Source organism: Rhopalosiphum padi, unplaced genomic scaffold, assembly GCF_020882245.1.
Source record: "Rhopalosiphum padi isolate XX-2018 unplaced genomic scaffold, ASM2088224v1 scaffold1, whole genome shotgun sequence".
Taxonomy (NCBI): Eukaryota; Metazoa; Arthropoda; class Insecta; order Hemiptera; family Aphididae; genus Rhopalosiphum; species Rhopalosiphum padi.
In genome coordinates this window covers 8,162,078-8,176,863 of record NW_026869996.1, presented here as the reverse complement: position 1 = coordinate 8,176,863, position 14,786 = coordinate 8,162,078, and the positions used below count along the sequence as shown (strand labels likewise).

The following is a 14,786-nucleotide window of genomic DNA, read 5'->3' as shown; positions in this document are numbered from 1 at the left end:
TTTTTTCACGTGAAGAAAAAATACAGACTGTTCGGACAGTCAGTATTTCGATTTTCTATGATTATAGAGTCAGAATACTATCCCAAGATATACCATCGTAAACTAATACATGTTTTTATTTAGGTTGTATAGTTGATTACTCAATGATAATTAAAGTTATACTAACCAATACTTGAACTCTATAGGGGTTATGCAATATGCTGATGCCATCATACTTTTTAAAGCACTAAATAAATTTTCAAGGACATCCTGATTTATTCTTCTGGTAAGTATAAATTTAATGTCAGGATACCTTTCTTTCAAATCTTCAAACATGAGCTTCAATGATTTGTTTGTTATTAATATTCCTATAATTTTTTTTTAATTTTTGTATTTATTATTTATGTATAATATTTAATTGGTGTTTGTATATAATATGGACAAATGTATTCAATAATTACCTTTTTGAAATGGCTTTAAACTTGAAGTTTGTTTACCTCTGGAGTGAACTCCCATATTTTCTATCAACATATTCATTACGGATAATATTTTATTTTGATTTTCAATGTCAAGTCCATAGGCTAATGTAAATTTATCTTTAGGTAGTTGTGTGTTTAACAAATCAAACCAATCATTAAAAAGTTTAATCACTGTTGATGCCTATGTATTAATTAGATAGATATTATTAAATTTTATAGTACAGTATAATTATTATTTTAATTAAATATTTCTGAAAAGATATACAGAATAATTGTCTTATATTCTTATTTTATTCAAACATTTTCCAACTTAAATCTCTAGAAAATAGAAGGAATATTAATAGTTAATTAGTATATATTTACTTCTTTCCAATTAGTGAACTGCAATAAATGTTTTTGGTCTAAATAAGATATTGCTTTTGCCATTGAATTTGACAAAACTTGTGTTGCCAATTTTACATTTTGTCGCTGTGATCCAATAGCATTTAGATGTCGATCAGTAATTTTGTGTACACAGCTTAAATCCCCTTTATTTAGACTAACCACCTCTTGTATTACTTGTTTTCCAATGTACTTATTATTTGGCAAAACAAATCCACTATCAATTAAATGATTCCTAACTAATTTCATTAAATGGGGTACATCAGCAAATATACAAATTATAAGGTCATATCATATTATTAAATAGTTTTACTAAAATAAGTATATTTTAATATCCTACTTAATATTAAAAAACTATTTGGATATTTAAAAAAATCATATTAAATGCAATATAGCAACATAAAGTAATTATTAATGCAATATAATAATTGTAATTATATATATATTTCATTTTAGATTAATAAACCTAGCTTAGATATACATAATGAACAGGAACAAGGATTTGAACAACATCAAACAACATTATCAGGAGTAATAAACATTTAAATGTAATTTATATATTTTATTTGATAAATAGTAACCTTTATAATTTTTAAAGGATGAGGATAACCCATGCCCAAAGTTAAATAATGAAGATGATTCATTTGTTAATAAAATATTACATAATGTGAATATTTCATAATACTATAATTTAATTTAAAAACTAATTTCAACTATCATCTAGTATTATTTAAAGTTTCTTTATAAATAATAAATTATAGCAACAAATTGTATGTTTAAAGAATGAAGATGATGGTTTTAATGAAGTAAAAAATGTTTAATCTGTGTTAAAGTTAACTATTATATTCAATTTTTATATTATTTTTTTAAATTTTTTTATTAATTATAGCACAAAGAAGATAATCTTAAACAGTCAGATTACTCAGATTCTAATAATAAATATGATCATTCAGACCATTTAAATATTGTGACTACTGTGAGTACTTTAAAATATTTAAGTAACTAGTTATTTCCTAATATATATTTATGTTGTATTGTGTTGACTAATCTTGTTTTATACTTTTACTTAAGAATCAGTAACATTAGCATTGGAATATGTAATTAATTTGGTATCTAAATCAGTCATTTTAATAATTGTAATAGTTACAAACTTACAAAAGTATATTAAATAAAGTGAAATTAAATTTTTTTCAAGCAACAATATTCATGAGTTATAAATTGGCCTAGTATTTTGATTTACACAAACATTTGTCAGTTGGTTCTGCTGTTCTGCATGATGAGAAAAAAAATTAATTTAACTGCATTAGTTAATAAGTTAAAACAAAAATAATTAACTAATTAAGTTTAAAAGTTAAAAAAAAATATAACTTCTTAACTTAACTTTAACTTTTTAAGAAGTTAATGCCCATTTTTATAGTTTTCCTAGGTACTACATTAATTATACTCATTATAATTTAGAAATTATCCTAGTCAAAGATGTTGGTACTGAAAATTTTTAAATTATACAGTTTTTTTTAACAGATTTAGTAGGTAAATTCTTTATAATGTATTTTTTTTTAATTTAACTATTTAGCTAGTTATCATCACATTAGTGTGGTCTCTAAAATTCGCACGGGGCCGTCTCTATGTGATTTATGTTCAAAGGTATTATATTAACCATTGCATGATAATGCATTGTTATTTAAAATTGATATAAATGTGTTTGTAATTTTATTATAATTGCATGATTTTTAATTTTAATAATTTTTAAACTGAAATTTTTCTATAAATTAAACACTTAATTCTTATTAATTTGCATTTATTTAAATTAGATTAACTTAAATCATTCAAAAACCTCAGAAGATGCTAGTGATATTATTGGTGAACAATGCTTTGAGAGTACTAATGCAAATTCTAATTTTAATCTAAATTATAATGCAACTGTAACTTAAAAGTTAGATTTTATTAAAAAACATCCAATTCAACCGACCCACACTGGAAATATAAACTATGATGTTAATAAAATTTACTATAGAATCGTTTCTGGGAAAAAAATTCATAGAACTTGGTTATCTATTTTAGTCGAAGACAATGATTTCAAGTCAATGTTTTGTTCAATTTGTATTGCATTTGGTTCTGGAATAAGTAATTTTTCAAGTAGCAGTGGCTGTACAAATTTAAAATCAATGTACTCAGCTATTGAACGACATGAAAAATCAAATATACATACTAATGCAGTTGAGAACTATTTTCAAGCTTCTAAAGAAATGTCTATGGATTATCTTATAAATAAAAATATGATGGCTGTTAAAAGGCAAGAAACAGAAAATAATATTCATGTGCTTAAAGAAGTTTTTGAAATTATCAAGTTCCTCGGCCGTCAAAATTTACCGTACAGGGGATCTGCTTCCAATGAAACATTATCAAACTTTGATGATATTTTAATAAATAAAGGTAATTTTCTGGAAATGGTTCAATTTGCATCCAAAAAAGATACCATTTTGTATGAATATTTACGTCAAGCTATTAAAAATAGTAAACTAAGGAAGGAGAGGTTAGAGAAAAATAAAAATTTGAATTCAAAAGGGCGAGGTTCACTTGTTACATTTTTATCGAAAACAACTGTTAATAAAGTAATTTCAGGAATTTTAAAGGCTATAAGAAATAAAATTAAAAATGAACTTGGTGATCAAAACTTCAGTATACAAATGGATAGCACCCAAGATGTTGGTGTTATAGACCAAGCATCTATTTGTGTTCGCTATATCAATGATGGTGATATAAAAGAAAGACTTTTTGCAGTTGTCCAAGTAAAGAGTTCTAAAGGTGAAGAACTTTATAAATTACTAAAAGATTGTTTTTTTGAACATGGGCTTAAATTTAGTAATATAATTAGTGAGTTATTTGATGGAGCCAATAACATGAGTGGTCAATTTTCTGGTCTTCAGTCTTTTATAAAATTTTAAAATGAGAATAGCATCTTCATATGGTGTTACAGCCATATCTTAAATTTATGTATGGTTGATATATGTAAAAACATTGATTCAAAATCTTTGTTTGGTCTTTTAAACCGTTTAGCAACGTTTTTTGGTAGTTTTTATAAGAGAATGAATACTTGGACAAGTAAAAATACTAAAAACAGCAAAATTGGACAAGATAAGTTGAGAAAATTACATAAGGTAGCTGAATCTAATACAAGATGGTGGTCGAGACATAAGGCATTAGAATGGGTGTTTAAAGGAACAGATTGTTTATTTCCTACAGTGCATTGCATATTATTTCAACTGATAGTTCATTTGATAATAATTCTACATCTGAAGCACTTTCATTACTAAAAAATTTATGTGAGTTCAAAGTTATATTAACTGCACATATTTTTTTTGAACATTTTTAGTTATGTACGACCAACTTCCGATTACTTACAAACAAAACAGTTAGATTTTTTATCAGCTTGGAGAATGGTGGAAAACACTAAGAATGATATAAAACAAATATCATTTGAACAGATCATTATAAAAGCAAAACAATTTGCAATTGAAACTAATGAAAAACTTAATAACTCAAAATTGCCTGAACATATTTTAGTGGAAGAAAAACTTCCAGAAGGTCGTCGTTTAAGAAAAAAAAAAATTTGATGAAACAACTGAGGACGAAGCATTAACAACACCGATTGATCATTACAGGGTAGAAACTTTCCAGACAATAATCGATCAAATAAACATGAGTTTAAATGAAAGGTTTTCATCCAATATAAATTTGATTACCGATGCACAGTTATTACATCCATCTAGTTTTGACGAAAATCTTACAAACTTTCCGAAAAATTGTTTACTAAAGATAGCTAATTTAGTAAATATTCCTCACAATACATTGGTAGAGGAACTTGTAGCATTTTCTAAAATATATCCATCAATGAATGGAACTCTTTCTCAAAGAGCTGAAGAAATATATGAAAGTAATTTAGTTGACGATTGATCAATTGATGAAGCAAATGACACAACTCCAAATGCAACTATGGATAATTTAGGTATGTGAAGTTAGCAATATTTAATTAATAACTTGATATATTTTTATTTGTGTTTACTTTATTCAACAGATGTCGATAATGGGTTAAGCTACAAGTTTACTATGCATAAAAAAAAGTCAGCTACTGGAAAACAAAGCAAATGTTCTGGTTGTTTAATTTGTTGTTTTAAGCTATTATTTAAATTTAATATGCATTCGGTGGCATTTACTAATTTATACTTAGCATATGAATTCATTTTAACTTTGTCTTTTACTCGGGTGAACTGTGAGAGAAGTTTCAGTAAGCTAAAAATTATTAAAAGTAGATTGCGTTCATCAATTGGAAATGGAAAATTAGAGGCATTTATGTTGATGAGTGTAGAGAAAGAGTTGTTAGAAGAAGTAGATTTTCAAGAAATATTACAATATGTGAAGCAAAGTTCCTCGTTAATGTGCAAATTATAAAGTTAATTAAATAAAGAAATAAAAAAAAATATTTGATAATATAAACTAATTCAGTTTTTACCATGTATATACCTATATTATAGCTGCTGTTTACCAAGGGCTTAGTGAACATGTTGAAGAGCTTTGGTTCTCAAAATCTCCCTTGATTTCTACCAATTGTCAATAATACGTTAATATACAGAGATAAGTTAAATTACTTGAATCATTGTTTTAAAAAATTATATAGACCAGAATTGTATAGGAGTGTTGTTATTACAAGTTCGTGTATTAAAGAACACGTGGGCAATGGGCTGCTACTTTTTCAAATCTCCCTGGGCTGATCTATCCCCAGTCCGCCTCTGACTAATGTTAGTTGAAAAATAAATTTAATAAATATTGATAATTATCAAATAATTGATTTATTGTCATAAAAGAGTAGCTTCTTTCAACATGTCTTTAAAATGTCATAACTTATTATTTATATTTATAATATAAAATTAATTATAAAAGCTTAATTTAATGTATATTCTTTTTGGTTTGTTTATTAGCGTTTATAAAATATATTTTGTAATAAAAAATTCAATCATATAGTGGCTAATTGAACTTTTTGTTCAATTGTTTAAAGAGAATATATTGTCATAGAGATAGGTGTAACTAGGCCTTAAGGCTTCAAATTCAGTTGAGATGAACCAGTCTTACGAAAATTTTGGTACTGATTAAATGTCTATTTTTTTATATCCTCTTTCATATAATAATAACTAAAATATTAGATAAATAAATAATTATAAAATAAATTGGGTAGTGATGGTGGGGAGGGGGTAGAAAATAAGCTTAGCCATCCCCTACCCCCCCCCCCCCCCCCACACACACACACACTAAAGTAACGTGGTAACGTAAATAATGAAACTTTTTAATTTTTTTCATTATGTGAAAGACAATTTATTACACAACACCTTACCATAGTTGTGTGTAATTTAAGATAAACAGAATAAAATTAAAATCATAAAAAATATTCAGCATGAACCTATCTTAAAAATGTTGAACATCTAGTCATCAAAATCAAGATAAACATAGACACAATTAAATTATGAATTATAATTATAATATGTTAGGTAGGTATAAAATATATTATAATATTGTATAATTATATATATTACGAAGCATGAAAAAGGCGGGAGATTTATAAAGATTTATAAATCAAGGAGGATTTACCTCTCACACCCTCCAACCATATCGTTTCCAGTCCTGTATATCTTAGTTCGTGCTTCAAAGTGTTAATTTGCATTTCATGTATTATATGTTTTATGAGATCTAATTTTTTTTTTTTTTATATATCTTTTTTTCTTTTTCGTGTTTAGTCCTCATGTGTTTATAAAAACCTGATTTTGAATTATATTGTAGTCCACACGTAGTACACGTAAACATGATTAAACACAGTTAGGAAAAAAAGCAGAAAATGTGTATATAAAATGTGTCAGGCCGAGCCGCAGAAATAAGCCACGCCCATGCGCACAACTCGGCCGCCGAGGTCCGGTCTTATTCTGAATAGACTATAGTTATGACACGGTACGTTACGGTTGCCAGTACAAAGTACAGGCACCGCAACGACCGGTCTGCACCTTATCAACCACCACTACGGGCAAAGTCGGTCCGACATAGTCAACTCTCCCACCTTCAAAGGGGTAGGGCGGGACGGGAAGACAGGTCGGCCCGGACGAGTACCGGCCGCCCGGCAGCATATAAGCATTCCGTACATGAGCTCAGCACCTGTATTAAAATCATGCTCTACGATTGGTTTATTTTAAAATACCGCCAAATAGTCAATAATATTATTATCATACCTACTCTAATCATATTCTAATAGATTGACTTTATATATATATATATATAATACCTAACAATATAATCAATTTAAACTCATTTATTTATTTTTAAACATAAATATGCATCACAGATTTTTAATCTTACTAAGAGTTACCTATATATTATAAAGAGTAATAGTAGATATTAATTATGTAGGTTTTAATCCTAGAAATAGTATAAATATGCCATATGGTATACGAGTGTTTACCTATTACCACCAATAATATTTGCCATTTTTTATGTTTGTTTTACATTCATCTTAATTAAAATATATTAGAAACCAGTGAATTGATAAGTATAATTATTAATTAATTATTTCATACTCTATATATATTTTAAAATAGGTCCTAGTCACCTAATAATTATTTAAATTTTAACTTGGTTATATAAATTATTAAATTAACATTATTATTAGGCATAAGTGAACATGGAAGTAATGCAAATCTAATACTAATCAATAGTTTAAAAATCACAATACTGCATTATAAATTATAATAATTTTGTTTAAAACAACGCAGATCACCTTTTAATAATTGATAGAAGGAAAAATACACATATCTATTTAGGTATATCAAGTCTACTAACTACAAACAAATTATAATAATACACTTTTGTTTAATTTTTAGAAAAAAGCTAGGTATCAAGTATATTATTTTGTTAGGATACTACATTAAAATAAAGTAACCTACAATTTAATTGGATTCAAATGTTTATGCTTTATAAAATTAAATAGATAATTTATACTTAAACTTTGTGTAATACCTATATTAAAATAGTTAAGTAAAATATATAAAAATAGGTAGGTACCTATTATTATAAAGAGTAATAGTAGGTATAATATATAATATTATATATATATACATATTATTTAAATATTCTTACTTAAGATTTATTAAAACCAGTAAAATATGAAAGATAAATAAACAGTTATGATAACTACACATATTAATCCTAAGTAGTAAGTATAGAACTGTTATGGGTATGAACAAATAGAGCTGAAATATGGAGTAAATTTATAAAAATAAAAATAATAAAGGAAAACAAAATAGTGATTGTCAGGCAAAAATTAAAATGTTATATCTATAATATTTATAGGAAAGTACACTGTTTATTCAAGTAATATTGTAAAATAGATAGTTATTACTTTTTACAATTACTACCTATTGTTGACAATGTAATTAAACATTTAATCTAAAATCTAACTACTAATTGTTAATTGTAATTAATCAGTATAATACTATAATAGTATTAATGTTATCATGGTGCATACTGTGTATTGTTTTATAATATATTTAAATACAATAATTACAATATAAATATTATTATCATAGAACTTTTGAATCTCTTATCATTTTTAACTATTGAAAAAGTTCTATATTATAATTAAAAGTTGTATTATAATTCTAGATTTCTGTAAATTACAAATATGTTTGATTTGATAGAAATTAAACCAGGTACATTTCGTGGCAATTTAGTAAATGAATTTGATATAAATGAATATATTAAATCATTCAGTTTGAAAACAAATACTAGTTGGTGTGTAGTAAGTAGTAAAGTGTCAACTAGATTTGTTTGTCGGTAAGTAACTATTTATTAAATTATAGCAATGTGATAATGATAATGATGTCTACATTAATATTATATAATATTTTTATATGAACGTAGGAAAATATTTAAATGTCATCATAGTTCCTTTCATAAAAAAACACCAAAAGAAAATAATAAAGGAAAATCAAAAAATAGTGATTGCCAGGCAAAAATTGAAATTTTAATTAAACTTTCTACTAAGGATACAAAAAAAAAAGATGTGTATGTTAAGGTAAATATTATTACATATAAATATATAATGCATTGTTAATTTGTAACTTGTGTAATATTTTAAAATAGATACATAATATTTGGTACAATATAATATAATATAATATATATAATATATTATTATACCTAGTTAAATTTCATCCAAAATCCAAACTCATTTATCTTAGATTGTTAAAATACAACATTTTAGGATGGACTACCAGCGGTTATTTCAATTCAAAATGATCATAACCATACAGTTGTTTCTGGAGAGGCATTATCTTATTTAAGACCAACAAAAGATGTAAATATCAAATTTGAAGAGTACTTTAACAGTGGTCTTGGTTAGTTATTGTTTTTTAAAATTATTATTGGTACTATTAATAACTTTAGAATTGTATTTCATATAGTTAATTATTTTAATTTAGGATTTAGAATTTAATTATTACTTTAGGATTCTACCTATTAAAAAATAATAATACCTTGTTAATTACATTATTATTAGGCATAAGTGAATCCATTAGGATTCATGAAGAAAATATTGAACTGAAACATGGAATAAATTCAACTGAACTCGCAAATGCTCATATTAATCCTAAGTATAGAACTGTTAGATATTGGTATGATGAGTGGAAAAAATTAAATCTAGGTCCACATAGTGGAATCGGAGTTAATAAGGTATATTAATTTTCATAGCAATTTTTAGTAAAAGAAATATAATATAAAATTATTTATTTTGAATTGAAAAAAATTCAAACTCTCTTCATTTTATTTTAATATGTTAAATTTTAATTGTGTGATTGTTATTTTTAATTTAAAATTCTAATTCTAATGCAGAATGATTTTTCCTTAGATATTTTATGTTTGGTCATTGATTTTAATCAATTGTTTATAAGTCATAATACTGTGTGTCTGCATTATAATATGTTTAAAACAATAATGATCACATTATAACAATTGATAGAACTGATAGAAGGAGAAATACTTATATTCATTCAAGCAATATTTTTAATCTACTTTACTAAACTGTAAAATGTTATTAATCAAATCAAGTAATTTACTAATTACATCTAATAAAGGGTTGGTCACTATTTGATTAGTTTTTGTTAGTTTGTAAAGTACAGTTATACAAATTATTATAATAGGTTTTTATTTAAAAATAAAATTAACCCATGTCCCAAAATATCAATGGTATAAAAAGTGTTATGTTTAAAAAATATATATACACCTAATTTATATTAATTAATATAATTCAAATATACTTTAAATATAATTAGGTACCTAACTATTATTATGATGAGTAATAGTAGGTATGATATATAATCTTATTTTGGATTTTATTGTTCTTGATTTAGTTTAGGTTTATTAGCTCATTACTTTTGATATTTGTAAATTGTAATACTTATAATAATAACATAGGTATATATTATTAATTCCAAAATTGTTTGTATTATATAAATGAATAGATCAATCGCAAATTAAATATATTATTTCAGTTAAATTAAAGCATTATTAAGTTATCATATGATTTGGTTTACAGAAATTGGAGGAAAAAATGCATGAATATGAAAAAAATAATATTATAGTAAAATTTCAAGAGGATCCCTTTGCGATAACAATAATAACTCCCATTATGCAACGTGCACATAATTTAAATTTTGCTAAAGATATTGCATTTGTCGATAGCACAGCATCATGTGATTCACAAGGTCATTCGGTTACATTTATGCTTACTGCCTGTGGTATAGGTGCAGTACCTTTAGCAGTTATGATCACTAAAGGCCAATCTTTAGATGATTATATTGCCGTGTTTAAATTACTAAAAGAGGCAGTACCATTAGCGTTTTGTTCACAAGGATATCCATTACAATTTATAACAGACGATAGTGAGGCTGAAAGGCAGGCCCTTCAATACGTATGGCCAAATTCTAAGTCACTATTATGTAGATTTCATATATGTCAATCAGTTTGGCGTTGGTTATTTGAAAAAAAACACAATATTGATACTGAAGATAGAAAAATATTATATGGAAAATTTCAAGCCTGTTTACAGGCTCCAACCATAGAAGAAGCCAAAATGGCATTCAAAATTGTGACAGGAATTCTGAGTGGTAATGATACTAATAATATAGTCACTAAATATCCTCAGTGGATAAACTATATGAATAATTATTGGAAAAGAAAGGAACTTTGGTGTATTGCATTTAGAGATGAGTCAATGCATGGACATCATACAAATAATTTTAGTGAGGTAAATGTAAGAATTTTTAAAGATATTGTTCTTTCACGGAATAAAGCCTACAATGCAGTGGCTCTGGTTGACTTTATATGCACAAGCATGGAAGAGTACTACACTAGGCGTCTTAGAAATTTTGTCAATGGTCGGTATGATGCTACTAGATTACTATTTGAAGACCAACTGAGTCGATCAGCTAATATTACAAAAGATCATATTGAGTCAATTGGAGATAATTTATATAAAGTAATAAAAGAACATGGATTGTCAGATTTTTATGAAGTGAATACTACAGTTGGATATTGTTCATGTATTAAAGGAAAATATGGGTCATTCTGTAAGCATCAAGCAGCAGTTTTTAATTTTTATAAAGATAAAATGCCAAATTTACCTGCTATAAGTGCTGAATCTAGGTATTTATTAGCAAAGTTAGCATTTGGTGATGTGGTACAAGAAAAAGAATTTTATTTACCATTAGTACCTGATATTACACACAATTTTAGTGCAACTTCAGAGATTACATTTAATTGTTTGCCATCTACATCTAATACAATAGAATTCCCTGATGATACTAATAATTTCATAAACAATAATACTAACACCAGTTCAGAAATTATTCAAAATAAAGATTTAGCCAAGAAGTATAAAGAAAAGATTTGTAGCTTAATTTCTAATAATTTTTCAAAATATCAATCTACATCATTACCTATTCTTTCTAAATGTATTCAAAGGTTGGAAAATGTTAAAACTGCAACTGGTTGGGATAGTTTTTTGGCAACTGCTGGAAGTTCTATTTCTTTAAGACACAGAAGTCGTGCTTCAATTAGAGTTCAACCTACAACATTAAGTAGAAGAAAACCTGGTATCACTAGAGGAAGTCAAAGATTACCAGTTGGAAGACCAGTAAACAGTATAAAAAAGAAAAAGATAGTAAAAAGAAAAAGAAATCTTCAAGAGAATGTCAACTTAAATATACCTAACGCTAAATCACATGGGACTAATCATTAAAGATATAATTGGTTAAATTTTAATTAACAACTAGTAATTACCTAAGTTTATAGTTACACTTGTCAATAATATGTTTAAAATTCTTATTACTTATATTAAAAATTTTCATAACTGTTTATTTATCTTTCATTTACTGGTTTTACAGTATGCACCATGATAACATTAATACTATTATAGTATTATACTGATTAATTACAATTAACAATTAGTAGTTAGATTTTAGATTAAATGTTTAATTACATTGTCAACAATAGGTAGTAATTGTAAAAAGTAATAACTATCTATTTTACAATATTACTTGAATAAACAGTGTACTTTCCTATAAATATTATAGATATAACATTTTAATTTTTGCCTGACAATCACTATTTTGTTTTCCTTTATTATTTTTATTTTTATAAATTTACTCCATATTTCAGCTCTATTTGTTCATACCCATAACAGTTCTATACTTACTACTTAGGATTAATATGTGTAGTTATCATAACTGTTTATTTATCTTTCATATTTTACTGGTTTTAATAAATCTTAAGTAAGAATATTTAAATAATATGTATATATATATAATATTATATATTATACCTACTATTACTCTTTATAATAATAGGTACCTACCTATTTTTATATATTTTACTTAACTATTTTAATATAGGTATTACACAAAGTTTAAGTATAAATTATCTATTTAATTTTATAAAGCATAAACATTTGAATCCAATTAAATTGTAGGTTACTTTATTTTAATGTAGTATCCTAACAAAATAATATACTTGATACCTAGCTTTTTTCTAAAAATTAAACAAAAGTGTATTATTATAATTTGTTTGTAGTTAGTAGACTTGATATACCTAAATAGATATGTGTATTTTTCCTTCTATCAATTATTAAAAGGTGATCTGCGTTGTTTTAAACAAAATTATTATAATTTATAATGCAGTATTGTGATTTTTAAACTATTGATTAGTATTAGATTTGCATTACTTCCATGTTCACTTATGCCTAATAATAATGTTAATTTAATAATTTATATAACCAAGTTAAAATTTAAATAATTATTAGGTGACTAGGACCTATTTTAAAATATATATAGAGTATGAAATAATTAATTAATAATTATACTTATCAATTCACTGGTTTCTAATATATTTTAATTAAGATGAATGTAAAACAAACATAAAAAATGGCAAATATTATTGGTGGTAATAGGTAAACACTCGTATACCATATGGCATATTTATACTATTTCTAGGATTAAAACCTACATAATTAATATCTACTATTACTCTTTATAATATATAGGTAACTCTTAGTAAGATTAAAAATCTGTGATGCATATTTATGTTTAAAAATAAATAAATGAGTTTAAATTGATTATATTGTTAGGTATTATATATATATATATATAAAGTCAATCTATTAGAATATGATTAGAGTAGGTATGATAATAATATTATTGACTATTTGGCGGTATTTTAAAATAAACCAATCGTAGAGCATGATTTTAATACAGGTGCTGAGCTCATGTACGGAATGCTTATATGCCGCCCGGCATCGCAAACGGCAGCGTGCGGCGGCGGTTGACAACGGTGGTGCACGGTGGCGGCTGATGACAGCGGCGGCTTACGATGACGGCAGCGGTACCGGTTTGAGTATTCTCACCTGTACGCTGCGCTGTTATCTGCGGTAGTGTCACGGGACGAAAGACAAGTGTTTGATGGGGTAGTGTTATATAACGTTATATTATAATTACTTCCCACAGCCGTTCACGGTTATCGCGGTCGCGACGGAATTCCCCTTACGTACGACGTACCAGAATACTTCTTACGTAATTCTAACTCGGGAATCCTAGCTAACCGGAAAACACAGACCTGGCTAAAATAACTTAATACTAATATAATAAGCATCTTCCCGAGGTATGTGTCAGCGTGAATAAAACTCTTACCTTTACGCTGACTTCTGACTTGAGGTGATTCCTCTGCGGGGAGCCAATTTGACTACGGCAGTAGTTGGAACTGAGTGTTCCTTAGTGCAGCGTTTCCCAATGAGTGTTCCGCGGAACCCTAGGATTCCGCCGGACTATCTCAAGGGTTCCGTCAGATGTATGTGATGCTGAGAAAATTATTTTATATTATATATGGATTATTTATATAAAAAATATTATTTTATATTATTTAAAAAAAGTTCACCTAAAATTTAAATAATAGTTATTATAGTATAATATCGTTATTAAATATTTGTTGTATGTACTTGTGTTGCGCCGTCAGCACTTACATAAGCAGTTTGCTGAACGACTCGCGGATGTGTGGGAGCAAAATTAGAACAAGCAAAAATGGATTGTGGTACAAAGAATATATATAATAATCAAGTGAAATGTCACCACACAATATAAAGAATATAAAATGTTACAACGCCGAAGACGTCTCTTCGAACGCTTGCAATATAAATAATAATAATAATAATATACAATAAGATTAAATATTAAAACATAAAAAGGCACAACAGATGTGCAATATGGATTACTAAATATAAATAATAATAATATAATGGATTAAACGATACCGCCGATCACAGCTGGTTGGCGTCGGGATCCCACGACGATTTCCGCGATGTCTCCA

The 14,786-nt window shown here is 26.3% G+C and overlaps 1 protein-coding gene across 1 annotated transcript; it reads left to right on the top strand.

Annotated features, from left to right (window-relative positions):
- Positions 1 to 8,556: 8,556 nt before the first annotated feature.
- On the top strand, positions 8,557 to 12,171 carry LOC132931195 (uncharacterized). Its single transcript, XM_060997317.1, has 5 exons — positions 8,557 to 8,708; positions 8,796 to 8,949; positions 9,139 to 9,271; positions 9,433 to 9,605; positions 10,468 to 12,171. The coding sequence occupies exons 1-5, from the start codon at positions 8,557 to 8,559 to the stop codon at positions 12,169 to 12,171; spliced, it is 2,316 nt and encodes a 771-aa protein (XP_060853300.1).
- The last annotated feature ends 2,615 nt before the right edge of the window (positions 12,172 to 14,786 follow it).

Coding starts and splice junctions, on each gene's coding strand:
- LOC132931195 (XM_060997317.1), top strand. CDS start 8,557: ATGTTTGATTTGATAGAAATTAAACCAGGTACATTTCGTGGCAATTTA. Junction 8,950..9,138: donor AAAAAGATGTGTATGTTAAG/GTAAATATTATT, acceptor ACAACATTTTAG/GATGGACTACCAGCGGTTAT. Junction 9,272..9,432: donor GTACTTTAACAGTGGTCTTG/GTTAGTTATTGT, acceptor CATTATTATTAG/GCATAAGTGAATCCATTAGG.